The sequence below is a fragment of the Sphaeramia orbicularis genome, chromosome 19 (assembly GCF_902148855.1).
Source record: "Sphaeramia orbicularis chromosome 19, fSphaOr1.1, whole genome shotgun sequence".
Lineage (NCBI taxonomy): Eukaryota > Metazoa > Chordata > Actinopteri > Kurtiformes > Apogonidae > Sphaeramia > Sphaeramia orbicularis.
The window spans coordinates 50,662,096-50,685,507 of NC_043975.1; the positions used below are offsets into that span (position 1 = coordinate 50,662,096).

Genomic DNA, 23,412 nt, shown 5'->3' on the forward strand with positions numbered 1-23,412 from the left:
ATGGACTCTATACAATGGCACCACTGGTACAGGGATGTGGAAGCCAATAATGTAAGAACAGTCGATAACAGAATAAATTTGTCATTTTTAAAATGTAATAAACCAATAACGTAATATCTGGCCAATAACGTAATAAAAGTCCTGAACCGATAACGTAATAACTTTTGGCCAAAAACATTATAACTTATTGGCTGGTTATTATGTTATTGGCCTAGTAAAAAGAATTCTTTGCAAATGTAAAAACTGAGCCAATAATGTAATAAGTTATAACGTTATTGGCCAAAAGCTATTACGTTATCGGTTCAGGACTTTTATTACGTTATTGGCCAGATATTATGTTATTGGCCAATTACATTTTAAAAATAGCAAATTTATTACACTATCAGCCATTATTATGTTATCGGTTGGTATTACATTATTGGCTTCTACAAAGTCCTGAACCAATAAATAACTTCTGGCCAAAAACATTACAACTTATTGGCTGGTTATTACATTATTGGCCTGGTAGAAACAAAAAATCTTTGCAAATGTAATAACGGAGCCAATAATGTAATAAGTTATAATGTTATTGGCCAAAAGCTATTACGTTATCGGTTCAGGACTTTTATTATGTTATTGGCCTATTACATTTTAAAAATAGCAAATGTATTACATTATCGGCTGTTATTACGCTATCGGTTGTTATTACATTATTGGCTCCTACAAGGGATTTGGCTCCTTTTGAGACCAGGACACAGTGTGAAGCAGGGCTGTTAAACTCATTTTAGTTCAGGGGCCACATTCACCCCAGTATGATCTGCAGTGGGCCGGACCAGTAAAATAACAGTGAAAAAAGTAAAATTGCATTAGGATAATGTTTACATCCACAATGTTTCCTTAAAAATCTGAAAAACATTAACTTGAAATACCTTAGGAAAAACAAGGGCGATTTTAATAATATTCTGCCTCACTTTATCATTTACACATGTTCGTTACAACTTACATTACAATTACAAATACATAAAACCTTTAGTAACAGGCAGAATGTTGGTAAAATTTCATTTAGGTCTCTTAGGACATTTCAAGTTGTTCATATTTGTTCAGGTTGTTCACATTTTTTGTTTGTTAATATAAACATTTTCATGTAATTTTACTTTTTTACACTAAAACAAGCATCAAATCTGTAGTTGTCATTATTTATAGGTTATTATGATAATGTTTTACTGGTCTGACCCAACTGAGATTTAATTGGTCTGTATGAGGAACCTGAATTAAAATGCTTTTTACACCATTGATTGAGAATTTCTTCAGTGTCATTCTTGTATTTCACAAATTCATCCTACAGACCTGACTGGACCCTTTGGCTGGCCAGATTTGGCCCCCGGGCCACATGTTTGACACCTGTGGTGTAAAGTATGAAGTACACGAGGGTGTCGCAGATGTCAAGTGAAAGCTGTCATTTCTAATAACCACATCCAGACATTTACAGCAGGGACTGCCTTTCAAAATCATTTTGGTTTCTAAGTGAAGTCATCCACGTAAAGAACTTTCCCCTAAAGAGATCAAGAAGAAAAAAACATTGCCTATTTACAAAGTTATTCTGTACTGATGTAAGCGAGGTCACCGCTGCAGCTGAAATGTTTTCCCTTGACTTCACTTAATCAATAATCCAGGATGTTGAACTGAAGGTTACAGATCAATGCAAATGCTCCGATGGAAATTCCAGCTCGGAACCTAAAAGAGCATCCTCTGTTACGATAAATAAATGCCTTGGGGTGCAGTGTTTTGCCGTCTTGTCGTCTGGTTTATCATATAAAACCAGATTAATCAGCAGGTATGAATAAAACATGTCCGTATCTTTGGGTCGTGGTTTCTGTTTTTCATCTTAGGAGAATTATATTGGCAGTTTTCCACTAAGGTACTGCATTTGTCCGACCTCTGCATGAGTAATTGGACATTTAGAGAGATGAATGCTGAACTGTTAAGCTCCCGTTGGAAAATTCCATCGAGGAGGGGGTGGAAAATGTTGAATCCCACTGTACATTTCTATACCACTGGGTGTACTGAGGATCTTCACTTGCCGTTCCCACTGCAGATAGTTCCTCTGCCTCTTGTTGTGGTGCTTCGGCTTCAGTCAGCACAAATGCCTTCAGCTAATGAAAATGTATTTATGTTGGATTTCAACATTACTGATCCTTACAATGTCGAAAATCACTGTTGTCAACATGTAATTTCACTCCGTCTCAAGTGACTCCGTCATTAACCTACATATCAGGAAGTTCAGACTTGGTGTACTTTCCCCAGCCTCTGAAAACCACTTTGCTTTGTTTACTTTTCACATAGACTTTGTTCATCTGTCAATGTCCATGAGCTTCTGTCCAGCTATTACATCATATTTCTGCCCCCACATCTTTGAAAAGGGGTCGCTGGCAGTGCACTAGCGGTCCTTATCTCTGGAAGCTTCCTGGCCTCATTATGCAGCACAACTTGACCCTTAGATGCTGGTCTGCAGTTCGCCGTTGAGTAAAGCAGCGTTGTGAGCCTCCAGGTTAGCGCCGATGATGATGGCATCATTAACCATCCTGCTCCTGTCTGCCCGGCTGTCACTGCGCTCCATTTCATCCAAGCCTGCCACCTTTTTCAGGCACAGAACGTTCTGAAAGCTCTTCTTGAAGTTGTCTGATAGGAAAGCGTACAGGATGGGGTTGGCGCAACTGTTGGCATAACCGAGCACCACCACAAAATCAAAAGTGCTCTTCATAGCAGAGGTGGGGTTGATGGAGCTGGTAACTGAGGTGACGTTGAAAATGTAGAAAGGCAGCCAGCAGAGGACAAACACAGCCACCACAATGGACACCATCCTCGTCACTTTACGCTCCGATCGTTTGCGCTTTGTGGAACCCACTCGCATGCCGGACGACTTCACCTGGGAAACAGAAAAAGTCGTTGCCTCAAATGTTAATAAAATAAAATAATTCACCATGAGACAGAAAAAAAAAAAAACTGCAACTGATCATTACAATTGTTTCCATCAGCGTATTGCTAACCAGGTACTAGGGATGGAACCATATGAAAATTTCCTATCACGGTTATTGTGACCAAAATTAGCACAGTTATCATTATTATCGCGGTATTAAACCAGGGGTGTCAAACTCATATTAGTTCAGGGGACACAAACAGCCCAAAATGACCTGAAGTGGACCAGATCATTAAAATAATAACATAAGAATATATAAATAATATTAATTCCAAAATTTGTATGTCTAACTTCTATGTTTTAGAGTGAAAAAAGTCCAATTATATTATCAAAATATTTACATCTACAAACTATCCTTTAAAAAAATGTGAAAAACATGAATCACGAACAAAATGCAATTTATTAAGAAAAAAAGTGCAAGTTTAACAATTTATGCCATTATTTGGCCTCAGCTTCTCATTTTCACACGTTCATTACAACGTACAGATCCCAGTGGATCTACAAATACACAAAACATTTAAAAACAGACAGAATATTGGTACAATTACACTTAATTCTCTAAAGACATTTCAGATTGTTCATATTTGTTCAGGTTTTTCACATTTTTTGTAAAAGGCTACTCTGTAAATATAAAATTTTTGGTGTAACTTTACTTTTTTTTTTACAATAAAAAGAGAAAAACTTGTGGTTTTCATTATTTATAGTTTATTATGATAGTATTTTACTGGTCTGACCCACTTTAGATTGAATTAACCTATAATTATTTTAACATTCATGATTATGAATTTCTTAAGTGTAAGTTTTTTATTTCACTAATTCATCCCAGGGGCCAGATTGGACCCTTTGGCGGGCCGGCTTTGGCCCCTGGGCCGCATGTTTGACACCCCTGATTTAAACTGTGCTCAAAATGTTCAAAAGTACTGATATACGCACTGAAATAATTTAACCAAGTTGTATTTAAAAAAAACAAAACAAAACAAATAATAGGCGCAAAGCACTGTCTGTTGGCAGAAACATTCAAGTATTAACCCTTAGTGGTCTGAGTCTATTTTGTCCGTTTTTCAGTCCTTTTGATTTGGCCTTTATATACTATATAAACAAATGTTTACTATACCCATGTGTGGGATCTGTTTTTTCAGCACAACTTCATCTATCTCATCTGCCTGTTATTTTTTCACTTTAACCTACTATAAAAACACAAAAGGACAAAAAAAATATATAAAATCCTATTTTAAAAATGTATATAATTTATTGCATAAATAACACACAGATGTTTAACGAACCTTTTCAAAGACTTTAAAAGTGAATATTGGTTCCAAATATTAGGGATAGAAAATCAAAATTGTAATAAATTAAAACTATACTCAAATATTTGACATAATAGCATAGCTTTATATCGGGGGTTTTTCCCTAAAAGTGTGGTAATCAAACACGGTTATCATGATAATTAGAATTTATCATGATAATTAGAATCTGAACAGTAATACTAACTGTCTGCAATTTTACTGCAGTTTATCGTTATACCGGTAATCGTTACATCCCTACTAGGTACAAATCCAGATTAGAGACTATGTATAAAAACAGACATACCACCAAAGTACTGTTACTACAGATGAAAGATGTCAAATGCTGTGGTTATGGTAGCTGCCATATTGTTTTTTTTTTTTTTTTTACATATTTCGCAGTTGTGCCACAAACTATATAAATAAAGATGCTGCAACATGGTCATGAGGCCTGTCATGTCTCTTGTGTGATGCAGTTTGGAGTCTTCATCATGCAGACACAGTGACGTCATTGGAGCCAAGTGTCTGGCTCCAGGATGGACCCTGTGTCTGCTGGAGCCTCGAAAGCAACTGAACACTTTGGCTGTAACAGTAACCACATCAGTCAGTATCCAAAACATACTGATCAGAGAGAAGAAAACGTGAACACCAGTGTTGGGAGTAACGCGTTACAAAAGTAATGCGTTACAGTAACAGATTACTTTTTGCTGTAACGCAGTACTGTAAGACATTTCTAATTAATTTTCAGTAATATTTTACTGGGTACATGTTCAATAGCGCTTGCATTACAACACAATTTTCACCCATAATTTAACTGCTAAAACAAAAAAAACTAACAAAGAACAGCAGGACCGTGAGACCTTAAAGCGGCGAATGACTTTCATCACCAATTTTTCATCAATTCTGTAAAACCTGAGTCATAGCCTAAGTATGACAAATCCATTAGTCTTTCTGTGATTATTCACCTCAATCTCTTCCGTCACAGTGAACAATTCTTAAATGTCGCGACAAATTTCTGAAAATGCCCAGGTGACTTACCGGCTCAGTTTGTAACCAAACGGATTGTTTATGATGGCGTACACTTAACAGCGACCGCTGTATCGGTCGGTTGTGGTGAAGAAGGAGCTGACCCGAAAGGCGAAGCTCTCGATTTAACCAGTCAATCTACGTTCCTACCCTCACCTATGGTCATGAGATTTGGGTCAGGACCGAAAGGACTAGATCCCGGATACAAGCGGTCCAAATGAGTTTCCTCCGTAGGGTGGCTGGGCGCACCCTTAGGGAAAGGGGGAGGAGCTCAGAGTAGAGCCGCTGCTCCTCCACATCCAGAGGAACCAGCTGAGGTGGATCAGACATCTGCTTCAGATCCTCCTGGACGCCTCCCTGGGGAGGTGTTCCGGGCATGTCCCGCCGGGAGGAGGCCTTGGGGAAGACCTAGGACACGTTGGAGAGACTATGTCTGTGGGCTGGACTGGGAACGCCTTGGGGTCCCCCCCAGAAGAGCTGGAGGAGGAGTCTGGGGAGAGGGAGGAGTCTGGGGAGAGGGAGGAGTCTGGGCATCCCTGCTTAGACTGTTACCCTGCAACCCAGCCCCGGATAAGTGGCAGATAATGGATGGATGGATGGATGGATGGGTGTACACTTTGAAATTGTTCACCGTGAGGGAAGATATTCAGGTGAGTAATCACGAAAAGACTCACGGATTCGTGATACTTAGGCTATGACTCGGGTTTTACAGATTTGATGAAAAATTGGTGACAAAAATCATACAGCACTTTAAGGAATCAAAAATAGTCTGTAAAATTCTATTTCCTGTTGGTGTTCAGTCAGTGGGTGCAGACAGCAGAAGACAGTCCATTGTCCACATGGACGTATGCTCATTACTAACCCTGCTTTACAGAAGCTAGTTAGCATAAACCCTGTGATCAGCAATGACAAGGTAAGCTAACGTTTCTATGACTAGTTAGAATTCCTTGTGTAAAATGGTGAAAAAAATGCAAGCACTCCTGCTGGGATTCAAATATCGTAGACCATAGCATTACTTTGAGCTATACGCCCACATATACTTAGGGGCGCAAATTTATACATCCCAAGGCTCTCCTATCTCTTGTATTGGGGAGGGGGGGGGGGGTGTTATTATTTGACTTTGGGGGGTTGGGTTCTACTTTGCTTACACCATTGATGACGAGAGTCTGTATGTAACTCAAAAGTAATACAGGAGTCATGTAACACATTCCAATTCTGAGACAAATATTGTGAGGGAACCAATTACTTTTAAATAACAGTAGAAAGTAATCTGTAATGGATTACTGTTTGAAAGTAACTTACACAACACTGGTGAACACAAATCAACCAGATTCCTTTGGACTAACAGTGATGAGACAGGGTTAATGACGTGAACTGCAGCCATCCACCGGGACTGAAACACTTTGGCCTCTCTTTTGAAGAGCTGTCATTATGTCCACCTTTATTTACTGTTCATGGTCCTGATCCAGGACCACTAGAGCCTACTGGCTGGATGGCTGTCGGAGCAGTCTACGTAAATTACACCTCAGTTTAAGCCATCATAAATCATGTCCAAACGCAAAGTGGATGGTAGACAGAAGCTAAACTCTTAAGATTTAGAACTCAAGTAAATCAGGAGTTGTTTAAACGGCTACCAGCAAACAGTGAGCATATTAAACACAGTGGGTACAGTAACATGATGTTTTTGAAATCCGATTTATTTTTCCAGAAGAAATTAATTCGGAACTAAAGTATTTTCTCTTCTGTTTCCATGGAAATGTTAAACCTGAATAAAGGTTTACATGAGGTATTAATGAGGTAGATCAGTGAGTAGAAGGGTTTGTGCTGCAGTGCTCACATTGCCTTGTTCTGGCAGCCCTTCTGTTAGCTTAGCTTAGCCCTTCTGTTAGCTTAGCTTAGGCCTTCTGTTAGCTTAGTTTAGGCCTTCTGTTAGCTTAGCTTAGCCCTTCTGTTAGCTTAGCTTAGCATAGTCACTGCATTTCCATGGTCACATGTTGCCAGTTTTTTAAAGGTGATTTGTCGTCTTTTGTCGGTGATTTTGTGAAATCCGATTCTTTCTAATTATTTCTTCAGATCTGCGACTTACTGCACTCATACAATCTGTGGACTGTTGTGTTGATGGAAGTTGGAAAATCTTTTTGTTGAAGGGATGCATGCGCTAAATTAGCTTCGCTTTAGTGTTTTAGCTTTGCATTAGTTTTTATTTCCCAGATTTTCTTCCTGCAGTAAGTCACATGACCATGATCTGAGCCTCAGTTTGTGATCATATTGACCCCAGCGGACTAAAGGAATGATTAGGGAGAACTGAACTGACCAAAATCACTCCTAAAATACTACAAATCACCTCTAAAAGCCTGGCTACATCTGAGCAGAGGAATGAAGCCATTATGCTAAGCTAGGCTAAGCTAAGCTAACGTTAGGGCTGCAGTTCAAACTGTTTGTCCCACTTGTGGAACTCATTAGTTCAGGACAAATGAATGAATCCAAAGCCAGTGTTGAACTGTTCCTTCAGGGTTTTCCAGGCTGGTAGATCCCATCAGAATATTCCACTGGAACGCTTTGGGAAGACTAGACTGCAGTGCAGATTCTTCCACCAGCGCAGAATGTGTGCGTCATCGCCACAGGACAAGACACTGAGCATGTGCAGAATGGAAGGAATAAAGTCCAAACGGAATAAAGGCTTTACATGTCCAGGAAGAATTTAGACCGCAGTTAAAAGAGGATTAAACCACTGACTTTAATCAGGTTTAAATTTAATCTGAACTTTTCTTTTTCAACTGGAATAAGGTGTTTACATGGACATCTGAAATAGGATCCAACCTGTAATCAGATTAAACCAGGAAGAAAAGTTGTCATGGAAACGCACAGATTGTGCATAGACCTTTGCATAAGAGGGGCCGTTATAACCCCTGTCATGGCACTGACACCACGGGGGACCAAAATCTATGATACAGATATAAATGGCTCATTCTAATAAAAACAGTTCTGTTTTTTGTGTGATTATGAACTAATAAAAAGATAAATATGACATTTCTGCAAATATGTCATCCTTACACACTGGACTTTTTATGTCTCTGAAGGACAATATGATTAAGACCAGTGAAGATACAAGAATAAAACAGTAAAAGCTAACGTGGTAATGTCACATGTAGCAGTAGACTCTCACCTTGACAATAATGAGCAAGTAGCACAGACAGATGACCGCCAAAGGCAGAAAGAATCCGATGAAAAAGGTGTAAACAATAAAGGCTGTATAATAGACATCTTGAGGCTCCGGCCACACGATGCCACATACGGGCACTTTGTTCAGGCCACTGAAGATCATGGTTGGTAGGATGACTAACAGTGACACACCCCATACAGTTAAGTTAATCAGCTTGGCTACACGAGGTTTCCTCCATTTGGTGGATTTGATAGGGTGCACCACAGCCAGGTATCGGTCGATGCTCATCACCATCAGGCAGAAGATGCTGGTGAACTGATTGAGAGAATCTGAAATGAACAGAGGATTAAAGAGAGGAAGAGGAGTTAGCCATCAGGAATCAGAATGTTTAAAATGGAAGTCATATGACATTATAAAAACTAAATAATTAGACTTATTGCTGTAAGTTGGAGAAGAAGATGCGTACCACTTTTAGATTCACTGGTAAAATTTGAGTTTTCAACTCAAACATGAATCAGGCCATGGGCCAGGATGGTCCCTCGTGCACCCCCCCCCCCCCGACCACCACCACAATCCTATAACTTTGGTATCATTGGATTCCTTGGGATGTCTACATTACAAATATAACTCCCAGGCCTTCAGTACGCAGACATACAAAGTTATCCATAACTCATTGAAACATATGGTATCTCTGCCAATATTTGTCCAACTGGATGACTTTTTGCAGGAGATGGAAGCTAGGACACTGAGCTTTCTTGTTGTATATATATTTATTTTAGCCAAATGTATGGAGAATTGTGAAGAACAAACATTTCTTGAGGTCATGATCATGTATTGTGATACGAGTGTTTATTGTTTAGACCATGCCATACTTTACTCTAGTATATCTGTAGACACTATAAGGATAGATGCATTATTTAAAAAGTAAATCATCTGGCATACAATTAGTTTTTATTTTGTGCTATATATGTTCAGTTACTAAAAAAATAAAATAAAATGAGGATTTAATGAGTTTTTGTATCAAATGGTAAAATTACAGATTTTCCATTTAGCCATTTTGTATGTTTTACGGTAGGTCAATAAAACTGTTGACATGTCACAATGAGTCCCAGATTTTTTACTGTTACCAGTTATATTTGTAATCTAGACATCCCAAGGAATCCAATGATACCTAAGTTATAGGATTGGGGGGGGGGGGTACACGAGGGACCATCCTGGCCCGTGGCCTAAATAGTCTGGTTTATTTTAGCACAAAGACACAAACAGAAAGAAATAACTAGTGTGGACAAAATCTGAACTAAACAACCCGTCATGCTGTCCAGTTTCAAACACAGTAAATACTAAGTAGCAGTGGTGCTTTCTGGCATCTGCATTATGTGTGGCCACACAGGGCGGCACTGCTAGGGGGCGGCAACGCACCCCAAAATAAAAAGAATTACTATGTGAAATGGTTTTCTCTTGTGTAATGCAGTGTTTCTCAACCTTTTTGAACAAAGCCCCACTTACAGCAGCATGAGCCTCTGGCCGCCCCCCATCCCTGAAAAAATGTGGGAGGGGTTTTAGGGTGTGGTATCGCCTCACAGGTTTTCCCTGGATCCTCACAGGTTTTCCCTGGATCCTCACAGGTTTTCCCTGGAACCTCTCTGGACCTGCTGCTGTGCTCCTGCCTCTCTCCTCCTTCATGGTCATCCCTCTCTTCTCCATATAGTTCTGATCGTGTTCTACAGTTCCAGATGTTCTAGTTCAGTTTTCTGTGCATCAGTTCCATCCATGTGTCTCCCCCTACTTCCCCCCTTCTCCCCCTCTCCCCAGTCTCTCTATCTCTATCGCTCTCTCTTTCCTCCTCCTTTCCTCTCTCTCTTTAACCCTCTCTCTCCTCCTGTCACTCGTCCATTCTCCAGGTTTCTGCTGTTAAAGGTCCTTTTTCCTTCCTCTGTCTCCACTCTCTAGTCTTTACTCCTGTTGGATTCTGTTGCTTTCTGTAAATTGGCTTCAGTCTGGTTTGGACCAACTGTCATGGGAGAACTTTTGTTATGATTTATATAAATAAAATTTGATTTGATGATACATTATTGTAAAAGTACTGCAATGGACCTGTATGTGGAGGACGTCACCTACCAAAAATAAATTTGTGACGGGGGTCGACAAAGGGATGTCCCGCACAGGGTGGCATTCAAGCTAGCACCCCCACTGCTAAGTAGGTCAATGGACCAGTTCTAATCTGTGTATTTGTGTGGAGGAACAGGTAGTGAACTGCAAACACAACAGTAAACACAACTGAAGCTTTTAGTGATGTGAAAGAAATAATCAGCACTACCACCCACTGCTGTAAGAAATAATGTTCAGATACAAAGAAAAGAAGAAAAATCAAAGAAAGAATGAGACAAGTGTGATGCTGACAGCTTTCAGGTTTTGTCTACACAAGTAAGTTAGTGATTAAGACATACTTATGAAGGTGTACAGATACTATGTTGTTATTATTATTTATTATTATTATTATTATTATTATTATTATTATTATTATTATTATGATGATGATGATGATGATGATGATGATGATGATGTTGATTAATCGATTAATTGTTTGGCTAATAAGATGGAGTTTCCCAAACCTTAGATGTCATCCTCAAATGTCTAGAGCAGGGCTGTCAAACTCATTTTTTTTTCAGGGGCCATATTCAATCAATCAATCAACCTTTATTTATAAAGCGCTTTTCATGCACAGATGCAACACAAAGTGCTTTACAGAATTAAAAACAATTACACAATAAAAACAGAAAAACATTTACAAAGAAAACCCCTCCCTCCCACCCTCCATACTAGACACGCACACACACACACACACGCCAACACACTTACACACGCACACACACGCACACAACAGGGAGACATGGCCACATTCAGCCCAATTTGATCTCCAGCGGGCCGGACCAGTAAAATAATAGCATAATATCATATAAATAATGACAACTCCAAATTTTTTAGTGCAAAAAATAACATTAAATGATGAAACTATTTCAATCCAAAACAAAAAAGATGCAAAAAAACGGAAATTTCTGAAGAAAAATAGGTAAAATTTTATCAGTGTTATCCCTCAACTTATGATTTCTACATGTGCATTACAGATCAGATCTACCAAGGCCCAAAACAGGCAGAATATTGTAAAAATTGCATTTATTTTTCTTTAGACATTCAAGGTTGTTCATATTTGTTCAGGTTATTGACATTTTCTTGTTAACTCTCCGGTATCCCGTCCACCAAGGCCCTTACTAAGCACCAAGTGTGCCATTTTTGCACACTTGTGGAATAATGTCAAAAAAAATTTCATACAGTTTGTCTTTAATTCTTTTACACTTTTTTTCTATTTCATCAACTTGAGCCATAAATAAAAATACCAAATACTCAATAATTGTCACATTTTTTAACCCTTTAAATGCTGTGTTTGTAATGGAAACAAATCATTTTTTTGAATGCAAAAAACACAAAAAATGTATTAATTTTTTTCAATATTCTACATTAAAAGTGGATCATGTATTATTTGATTTTTTCATCCTGGCATATGTCAGTGATTAACTCCAACACTGGTTAATTTGCATTATTATTTTTGGCGCTAGGTCAAATGTTCTAAAATACTAGCATCTGTCACCAAGTGTGCATAAAATGCACACCTATAAATCAAACTATTAAATATTATATATTGATTTATTTTTCTGCTGTAATTTGATTTTATTTTTGTAAATCCAGGTCAGTCCTAATCATACAGATCAAATGTTAGAAATAGTGCATTTTATGCACACTTGGCAGACAGATGCTAGTCTGGTCATTTTCTTTTGTTTACAATGTGCACATTTGAGTTGGTGGACAGAATTTTATCATGCAAAAATGAACAACTTTTGAATTCTAACCTTATTTAAATTGTGAAAAATAATATGAAGTTTTTTAAAACGAAGTGCAAAGTGAGCCTAAAAGGCACACCTGGATACCGGAGGGTTAAAGGATGTCAGAATTTAATGTTCTTTGCAATAAATCAAAGAGAAAAAATTGTTGCCATTATTTATAGGCAAATTTTTTTTTAATTTTTTTTTTTTTTTTACATTAAACCAAGAAGAAAATTTGGAGTCATTATTTCTGTTATTTTCTAGTTTGATGCCCTTGACTGTTAATATCTTCAGTGTAATTTTTGCTTTTTGCACTTTGTAAATTCATCTTGCGGGCCGGATTGGAACCTTTGGCGGGCCGGTTTTAGCCCCCGGGCCGCATGTTTGGCACCTGTGGTCTAGAGCCTCCTCTCACCATCCAAAGACCTCCAAATAATAGTTCACTGGTCAGTCTAAACCACCTGTAGGTGTGAATGGTTGTCCGTCTGTATTTGTCAACTCTGTAATGAATGGGTGACGTGTCCAGGATGAACCCCACCCTTACCTGTTGGTACAGGGCCGTCTTCACACATGCCCCCCCCCCCCCCCCCCCCCCCCCATAGACGCCCCACGCTAATCTGTGTATGGTACCCCTTCAATGCCCCTTGTATCATAAGATACACACCCATCAAATGTGTGTAGTTACTTCACTAATTGCTGATTTAAGTTCTTTTCTGCTTCTGTACTAAAATTTTTCAATTGTTTTTTTTTACAGATTTTTTAAATTTTGTACTAGAAAAATAATTTCCGACAGTTTGAAATCGGTTTTCCTGAATGTTGAACTGTCACTCAGAGTGTTCATGTGCATGATGGTGACCAACTGTACAGGAGAACATTCTTTTTCAAAACTGAAACCTCTAAAAAAAGGACTCAGCAGTTTGGAAAATAAATGAATAAATGAATGTCAAGGAGATTCATTGCACTGTCCAATTTTTTAACCTGCCTTTTAGTTTTTACTCTGCTTTATTGCTTGTTTTGTACTCTCCTGTTTTACTGTTTTACTGTTTTACTGTACGGTGTCCTTGAGTGCCAAGAAAGGCACCTTTATTATTATTATTATTATTATTATTATTATTATTATTATTATTATTATTATTATTATTATTATTATTATTCAAAAAGAGGATGTCAGGATCTGTGCCTGTGTGACCCTCAGCTCCTCCTTCTCCTTATCATCATCATCTGACTCACCTGCTGGTGCTGCGTGGCTGCAGCCAATTACTTCTTGCCTATTTAAGGATTAGGTTTGCAGCCATGCAGCGCTGGTTCATTTCTCTCCATAACCCGAACATTTATTTATCTTCTCTACGGACTCTGACCCAGGTTTTGTGTTTTTCTGTTGTTTAGTTTTCATTTATGTTTAATAAACTTGTGTTTTTTTTCCCCTTCAGTACAGCGCATTTGAGTCCTCTCATTTTCCCTCGTTGTGACAGAGGAGGCTGAAGTCAGAGAATTTAATTTATTTAAAAACTGGATTACTTGATCATCAAATAATAGTTGTCCATTATTTGATTAGCTGCACCACTTATTGTCAAAATAAAAAGAAATCTTTCTTGCAGGTACTGATAATTCCCAGTGACATTCCAAATGGAGGCGATATAGCAGCGCTGTCACACTCATGTTAGTTCAGTTCCACATTCAGCCCAGTTTGATCTGCAGTGGGCCGAACCAGGAAAATGATAACTGTGGAAAAAGTAAAATTCTATTCTGATCAGGTTTACATCTGCAAAGTTTTCTTAAAAGTCTGAATAACATGAAAAACTTGAATTAAGAAAAACAAGTGTAATTTTAACAATATTCTGCCTCAGTTTATCAGTTTATCATTTACACATGTGCGTTACAATCACATAAAACATTTAGTAACAGACAGAATATTGGTCAAATTGCATTTACTTTTCTTAAGACATTTCCGTTTGTTCATATTTGTTCAGATTATTCACATTCTTTATAAAAGTATAGTTTGATAATGTAAACATTTTCATGTAATTTTATTTTTTTACACCAAAAAAATAAAGAGAAAATTTGGGGTTGTCATTATTTATAGGTTATTCTGATCATATTTTACTGGTTCTGACCCACTTTAAATCTAATTGGACTGTATGTGTCTGTATGTGGAACCTGAATTCAAATGATTTCGACACCAGTGATTGTTAAAATCTTCAGTGTCATTTTTGCATTTCATAAATTCATCCTGCGGGCCAGATTAGACCCTTAGGCGGGGCTGGATTTGGCCCCCGGGCCGCATGTTTGACACCTGTGTGATAAAGGAACCTGGAAGGGTTTGTTTTGGAAGTTTCACCCAGCCTTGTGTTCACACTCACCTACAGTCATGATCACTCTGCACAGTGCTTCTCCAAACGGCCAGTGCACCAACGCCAGCTGCAGAGCGATGAACGGCAGGCTCATCATGCACAAAACATCTGCCACCGCAAGGTTCAGGATGTAGATGTTGGTAACTGTCTTCATCTTGGCGTATCGCAGGATGACGTAGATGACCAGGGCGTTTCCGCACAGTCCCACAGCGCACACCACAAAGTAGATGAAGGTGATGACCACGGAGCTGGTCTTGTCCTGGTGAGGCTCCCGGGCCTCGGTGACGTTCAGGTCCAAGTCGGACTCATTGCCCTGGATGAAGCTGTCGTACAGGAGGGGCTCCGGGATGGAGATGTTGGGTGGAGTGGTGAGGAAGGGCCACGGTTCAACGGCCATGGCTGCTGAGGGTGATGGGGTACCGCAGGGGTCTGGAGGAGGATCAGGGTCCAGGTGTGACCATTAACACAAATGTTGGGTTTGGGTGGACGGTTACATAATTCTAAACGTGAGGTTGTAGGTAGAGCTGTTTAAGTTGGCGTAAAAAGACTTGAGGACGTAGGGCACTTAAGTCACATACAGGGTCTGGGGGTCCAGGGGTTGGAAACATGGAACCGCCACATTCCATGAGGTTAGATCACTGTAGTGAAGCACAAAGACAAAGACAAAGACATTAAGTGTCAGAGGGAAATGAGGAAGATTGCCTTTGAAACATAATAATAGTCCATCTAACAGCCATGGCAGCAGTTGCAAGGTTACTTTCTATAAGTGCCTTATCATCTACGCTTCCATGTCCCCTGCATGTTCAGGCCTTTGTCTCATTTACTCTCCTCAGTTTGTGTTTTTTCTTTGGCAGACAGACATGTGTCAAATCAAGTCCCAATCTGATTTAATCATCACTTTTCTGAAAAGATCTAATGGGAAATTTCTTTGTGATGTGAAAAACACAGTATAAATATACACTGTCAAATGTGTTGCAGCCCTGTTGAGCCGCATTCTGTCATAAATTCCCATTCTGTAATAAAAGTTCAAAATGTAATAAGAATGTCACGTCATCTTGTAATAAAGCTGCATTATGTAATAAACGGATGCATTTTGTAATCAATTACATCAATGCATTATATAATAAATTTTTTCACATTATGTAGTAAGTTATTACAGTTTGAGAAATTTATTACAAAATGCACTTGAACCATTTTTATTAAAAAAATGTAATAACATGGTTCATTATGTAATAACAATCCAAATTAATTTAATTTCAGAGCAATTTAGAAGAAATTAGTGACAGGAGCAGGTACAGGTAATGGAGTCAGAACTTTAACCACAGTTCAAAGATTAATTTAGCACATTACATTCTCCTGAAAATAAAAATGTGTCAAGTGCATTTTGTAATAAATTTCTCAAATTGTAATAACTTACTACATAATGCAAAAAAATTCACTACATAATGCATTGAGGTAGTTTATTACAAAATGTGTCAGTTTATTACATGATGCAGCTTTATTACAAGATCACGTGACATTCTTATTACATTTTGAACTTTTATGACATAATGGGAATTTATTACATAATGCAGCTCAACAAGCCCTTAAGGCACAAGTGTCAAACATGTGGCCCGGGGGCCAAAACCGGCCCACCAAAGGGTCCAATCTGGCCCGCAGGATGAATTTATGAAAAGCAAAAATGACACTGAAGATATAAACAATCAAAATCATTTTAGGTCAGTTCAATCTAAAATGGGTCAGACCAGTAAAACACTATCATAATAACCTATAAATAAAGAAAACCACAAATTTGTGTCTTTGTTTTAGTGTAAAAAAGGTAAAATTACATAAAAATGTTTACATTTACAGACTAGCCTTTTACAAAAACTTTCAATAGCCTGAAATTTCTTAAGAGAAGTATGTAGAACTGTACCAATATTCTGCCTGTTACTACATGTTCTGTGTATTTGTAGACGCACAGTGATCTGTAAGTTATGATGCACGTGTATAAATGATAAACTAAAGTGTAATATTGCTAAAATTGCACTTATTTTTCTTAAGAATTTTCGGGTTGTTCATATTTGTTCGTGTTATGTTCAAGTACAGTTTGTAGATGTAAACATTTTCATTACAGAATTGGACTTTTTTCACTCAGACACAGAGAAAACTTTGGTGTCGACATTATTTATAAGTTCTTATCCTATTATTTATATTATTTTACTGGTCCAGCCCACTCCATTTTCATTTCATTCATTTTTCATTTATTTATTTATTTCGAACATGCAAAGAAAAAAAAAACAAAACAAAGCAAATTAAGACATAAAGAAAATAACATTTAAATGGACAGAATCTATCTTGGAGCACATACAAGTCTGAATATTGCATGGTCGAAAAGGAGTAGGACGAAGTATGAATTTATTTAATCCTACCCCACTTTATAACATATTAGTCTGTATGTGGAACTGAACTCAAATGAGTCTGACAGCCCTGCCTTAAATACTCCGTCTAGTGGACAGGGTCTGTATATATGCACCACAACACACACATGAACTGTTATTTCATGAAAAACTTATTTATAAGATTTTCTAACGCTTGTTGACGTCTGTGTCTAAATGTCTGCTCTGTATCTGCTCTTTATTGTTGTGTAATCCCTCAGTGTGTGTGTGTGTGTGTGTGTGTGTGTGTGTGTGTGTGTGTGTGTGTACATGACTCCCTAGCATGTATGCATAGATTCAGAGGTGCACCTGAGCAACAGAACGGCGCTGCTGAAGACAAATGTTTATTCAATTGATCTGGGGACAAACAGCTCGGACACTGCGACTGGACCGGTCAGTGTTCAGCCGCGGTCACACAGCTGCTCCAACAGGGACAACAGTCCACTTCTGACTCTTGTGACATGCATGATATGTGACTGCAGACATGGGGCCAGTTCAGGTGGGCCACCTTTGGCCAATGATACATTGTAACAAAAAAAAAAAAAAAAAAACTCGTAAAAAAACAGTGTTATTCCAGCAGCAGGGGCGCCGAAAAAATACTGTTAAATAACGGAAAATAACCATCTCATAAAAATCAGGTAATTTTCCATAATTAAAATACAGGTTTTTGCCCAAACTTTACACAAGATTTTGCATATTTTTTGACTTTTTAATGTTTAATAAAGAATATTTACATGTATTAAAACAATCCAATTCCCTATAAATATATATATAAATAATTTTCAGTGAGACTCAGTTGTCCAATCCACTGATAAAAACTGTATTTGGACAGTTTATCAGTGCTTATACATGTTATACATTCACAAAAATACATTTATCCAACATTTTTGTTGTGAAACCTCCTGTAATTACACAAGATATTTGTCAATTAACAAACAAGTCTGGTTCAACTGACAGAACTAATACTACTGTTACCGTTAACTGTCAGTAATTTTATCTGGTTTTATTTTTATTTTTTTACAGTATTAAACTTTAAATTAACAGTTTAATCTCATGAAAAGAAAAGAAATATTTGTGAAATCATGACACATTTGCAAATGTATTTGAACTGTATTTTTCTGTGAAAAAAGAAAAAAAATTCTTTTAAAAAAAATGGAAAATTTCTGGTTAGTCACAGTTCCAGTTTTTTCATGTTCTTTTCCATTTGACATGTAAAATCATTGTCTGTTTTTGTCATTTCATTGATATTTTTCTGGATCTTAAAAATACAGGAAAACTCTGTAAAATAAACAGTGAAAATTCTGTTAAATTTCAGATTTTTTTTTACACTGCATGGATGGAACCATAATATATAGAAAAAAATGAACCTTTGGTTTACAGAGCCATGCATGTTATGATCCACACGGTGTCATCTATTTAATGAAAGTCTGACACCAAGAGAAATCCAACTGACATGGACGATGTGAGGTGAAACAGGTCTGAAGTCAAACGTTTCAGCCCAGTAAAGCACCAGAGCAGTCTTTTCCATGCACGTATCTGTATTTGGACTGGACTCAGCCTGGTTCTGTCCTGAAGGCTCAGTGGGCTTTCAGAAATACTATGTAGCAGTGACGTTACAGATTCGATCAGCTTTGACTCAACCTGACCTACGGTGTTCCACTAAAAAACACACAGTATTAGAGCTGGTGGGAATCTGATCTGAGCTTCAGTTTAACCCTTTCATGCACAGCGCTCACTCCAGTGGACAGCTGTTCTTTTGTATATTCATGGGTTTTGTGGTTTTAGTTCCATATCAGTGAAATAAGTGGACACTTACACTGTAAAAATCTAACTCTGACCAAGTGTATTTGTCTCATTTCTAGTCCAAATATCTCATCACACTTAAAATCAGACAGAATCACCTACAGAGGAACTTTTCAGTGAGATAGAAGAACTGGTTTTTAGACAATAGATCTGGAAAATCTGATTTCAAGAAATTTTACCAAGATAATTTTCACTTGTTCCATTGGCAGATTTTTTTTGCTTGAATTAAGCATTAAAAAAAAAAAAACAATACTCTTTAGGTGATTCTGTCTTATTTTAACCCTTTCATGCATAGTGGTCACTACAGTGGACAGTTACTCTACAGCAGGGCTGTCAAACTCATTTTAGTTCAGTTCCACATTAAGCCAAATTTGATCTGCGGTGGGCCGGAGCAGTGGAATAATAACATAATAATATATTTTTAAAAATGTCAACTCTAAACTTTCCTCTATGTTTTAGAGCAGAAAAAGTACAATTATGCAATGAAAAGGTCTACACCTACCAACTATCCTTTAAAACACTGAATAACATGAACAAACTGAAATTTCTTAAGAAAACTAAGTGCAATTTGAACAATATTCTGTCTCAGTTTATCATTTACACATGTAAACTACAACGTACAGGTCACAGTGGATCTACAAACACATAAAACATTTAATAACAGGCAGAATATTGTTAAAATTACACTTCAGACATTTCAAAATGTTCATATTTGTTGAGGTTATTCGTATTTTTGTGAAATGTTAGTTTGTTTTAGTGTAAATACAGTAAAATGACATGAAAATGTTTACATTTATGAAGGGAAAAATGTGGAGTTGAGAGTATTTATATGTTATTATGATAGTATTTGACTGATCTGACCCACTGGAGATTAAATTGGTCTGACTGTGGAACCTGAACTAAAATGATTCATATGTTCAGTGTCATTTTTGCATTTCACAAATTCATCCCAGGGGTCAGACTGGACCCTTTGGTGGGCCAGATTTGGCCCCCGGGGCCACATGTTTGACACCTGTACTCTACAGTTTTACTCTTGTATATTCATGGGTTTAGTTGTTTTAGTTCCATATCAGCCGACACAGCGGACACTTATGCATCATCTCATAAACTGTAATTCATACCATTATTGTAACTTTGCTGTTCTTCATTGGTTCTTGAGTGGAAATCAGTTGTTAATATTTATTTTTTGCATTTTATCTCCATGAAGTGAGTAATAACTAGTATTAGAATATGTTAAAATGTGAGAAAACATCAGATTAGCTGCATTAAACATGGTTTCATTTCACTGTTTTCACATCACTGTATGATATTGGGTTTTAAATACATGTTTTTTTGCTTCAAGAATAAAATTCATGGTGTAGCTGAGTGGACATTTTTGTAACTCCATGAAAAACAGGTTGGTTTAAAAAAAAAAAAAAAAAATTCAATCACATTGTTTTTTTTTCATGCCTAAAGAGGAATAAAACACTAATGAAAAAAAAAAAATCTTGATTAAGGTTCTCATAATTCATGCATGAAAGGGTTAAGTGTGATGAGATATTTTGCTCAGAAATGAGACAAATACACTTGGTCAGATTTAGATTTTTGCAGTGCATGCACCATCCCATACTCTGACATTCATACTGTTACTGTAACTGTACTGTTCTGGATAAACCTGATCTGCACTAACATGTTTGAGTGGAAATCAGTTGCTTGTTATTGTTATTAAACTGTAATTAACAGGTTTTTGTGGGTTTTTTGCATATTATCTCCATGAAGTGAGTAATGACTAGCATTAGTGTTTGTTAAAATGTGAGAAAACATCAGATTCGCTGCAGTAAAAATGTTTTTATTTCATAGTTTTCACACAGTTTATCAGTAAAATACGTTTCTTTGCATCAAAAATTAAATGCATGGTGTTCAGCTGAGTGGATATTTTTGTAACTCCATGAAAAATGGGTTCATAAAAACTATTACAATCGCATTGTTTTTTTTAATGCCTCGAGGAATAAAAACACTCAGGAAAAAAAATCTTGTCTAAGCCTCTTATAATTCATGCATGAAAGGGTTAAAGATACGTCAAATATGTGTGAATATATGTGAAATATCTGTGTTGGAAATGCAGCTTTATGCCTGAAGAAGCAGCAGCGGTCCATTGTGAGCTGCTGTAAAGACGGCAGTGCAACATGATGGGCTTATGAATGAGAACCCAGTCCGACTGCAGATAGGACTGTCTCCTTCTAAAGCAGGACTGTCCAACTCATGTTAGTTCAGGGGCCACAATAAGCCCAGTCTGACCTGCAGTGGGCCCAACCAGGAAAATAAGAACAGAATAACCTGTAGATAATGACAACTCCACATTTTTGTCTTTGTTTTAGTAAAAAAAAAAAAAACGCATTAAATTATGAAAATACTTACTTTTATAAACTATCCACAAAAAAAAAACAAAAAAAAACTGAAATTTAAATCTAAAAACATATGAAAATTTAGTGTAATTTTCTCAGTCTTCTTCCTCCACTTCTCATTAGTCCATGTGCATTCTGGATCAGATCTCCAAAGACACTAAACACTGAGAACAGGAAGAAAAGAGTTCAAACTGGACTGAATTTAATACAGACATTTCAGGTTGGACACATTTGTTCAGGTTAGTCACAGTTTAGTGGTACAGGAGAGTTTGGAAATGTAAGTATTTTCATAATTTAATTGTATTTTTTGCACTAAAACAAAGGCGTTAATTCAAGATTTTTTTGCTAAATTTAAGGCTTTTTTGGTTTCATTCAAGATTCTTTTACTTAATTGAAGATTTTTTTTTTTTTTTTTGCTTAATTCAAGATTTTTTGCTAAATTTGAGATATTTTTTTGGTTTAATTCAAGTTTTTTTTTTTACTTAATTTAAGACTTTTTTTTTTTTTTTTTGCTTAATTCAAGATTTTTTTTTTTTTACTTAATTGAATTTTTTTCCTGAATTCAAACAAATTTTTTTTTTTGCTTAATTCAAGATTTTTTGCTAAATTTGAGATTTTTTTTTTTTGTTTAATTCAAGTCTTTTTTACTTAATTTAAGTTTGTTTGTTTTTTTTTTTGCTTAATTCAAGATTTTTGTTTTTACTTAATTGAATTTTTTTCCTGAATTCAAACAATTTTTTTTTTTTTGCTTAATTCAAGATTTTTTGCTAAATTTAAGATGTTTTCCTTAATTAAAGCTAATTTTATTTATTTATTTATTTTTGCTTAATTCAAGATTTTTTTCTTTTGCTATATTTGAGTTTTTATGGTTTAATTCAAGTTTTTTTTTTTACTTAATTGAAGATTTTTTTTTTTTTTTTTTTACTTAATTGAAGATTTTTTTTTTTTTTTTTTTTTGCTTAGTTCAAGATTTTTTTTCCTTAATTCAAACTAATTTTTTTTTTTTTTGCTAAATTCAAGATTTTTTTCTAAATTTAAGATTTTTTTCCTTAATTCAAGCTATTTTTGTTTTTTTGTTTTTGCTTATTTCAAGATTTTTTGCTAAATTTGAGGGTTTTTTTAATTTAATTCAAGATTTTTTTTACTTAACTGAAGATTTTATTTTTTTTTTTTTGCTTAATTCAAGATTTTTTCTTTAATTCAAGCTAATTTTTTTTTGGCTTGATTCAAGATTTTTTGCTAAATTTCAGATTTTTTTGCATAATTCAACATTTTGTCCTTAATTCAAGCTAATTTATTTATTTATTTATTTATTTAATTATTTTTGCTTAATTCAGTTTAAAAGTGTGGAATTTTTGCACTTTGTAAATTCATCCTAGGGGCCGGATTGGAACCTTTGGCGGGATGCATTTGGGCCCCGGGCCGCATGTTTGAGACCCCTGTTCTAAAGAAACACAAACATGATTCTCACTTCTTTGTCAAGTAAAATAAAGCCTCTTTGAGTTCTGAGAAAAGCGCGATATAAAACCGATGTATTATTATTATTAGTGCAGAGCAGCTCCCAATCAGGAGCCGGCTCCCGTCGTTCACGTCAAAGAGCCGACTCTCAGAGCTGGTTCGTTCACGACCGACACATCACTAATGTGATCTCCAGTGGACCAGACCAGTAAAATAATACCAGTGAAAAAAGTAAACTTACATCATGATAATGTTTACACCTACATTGTTTCCTTAAAAATCTGAATAACATGAACAACTTTAAATGTTTAAAGAAAAACAAGTGTAGTTTTAACAATATTCTGCATCAGTTTATCAGTTTATCATTTACACATGTGCGCTACAGCTTACATTACAATCACAAATACACATAATATTAATAAAATTGCATTTACTTTTCTCAAGACATTTCACCTTGTTCATATTTGTTCAGGTTATTCACATTTTTTGTAAAAGGATAGTTTGTTAATGTAAACATTTTCATGTAATTTTACTTTTTACTCTTTTTACAGTAAAAGAAAGATAATAATCTGCAGTTGTCATTATTTATACGTTAATATGACAGTATTTTTCTGGTCTGACCCAACTGACATCTAACTGGTTTATATGTGTATGTATGGAACCTGAAATAAAACCATTTTTACACAACTGATT

General features: G+C 36.4%; 1 protein-coding gene across 1 annotated transcript; it reads right to left on the reverse strand.

The window, feature by feature from the left end:
- Positions 1 to 1,623: 1,623 nt before the first annotated feature.
- sstr2a (somatostatin receptor 2a) lies at positions 1,624 to 15,291 on the reverse strand. The gene is made up of 3 exons (XM_030163079.1): positions 14,667 to 15,291; positions 8,432 to 8,757; positions 1,624 to 2,905 (listed from the first exon to the last, which is right to left on the reverse strand). The coding sequence occupies exons 1-3, from the start codon at positions 15,052 to 15,054 to the stop codon at positions 2,474 to 2,476; spliced, it is 1,146 nt and encodes a 381-aa protein (XP_030018939.1). The 5' UTR covers positions 15,055 to 15,291; the 3' UTR covers positions 1,624 to 2,473.
- Between the last annotated feature and the right edge of the window lie 8,121 nt (positions 15,292 to 23,412).

Bases quoted from the DNA above. Each gene is read 5' to 3' on its own strand.
- sstr2a (XM_030163079.1), bottom strand. From the start codon at position 15,054: ATGGCCGTTGAACCGTGGCCCTTCCTCACCACTCCACCCAACATCTCC. The intron at 8,758-14,666 runs GTGAGTGTGAAC...TGTTCATTTCAG, and splicing joins CAGAGTGATCATGACTGTAG to ATTCTCTCAATCAGTTCACC. The intron at 2,906-8,431 runs GTGAGAGTCTAC...TCTGTTTCCCAG, and splicing joins ACTTGCTCATTATTGTCAAG to GTGAAGTCGTCCGGCATGCG.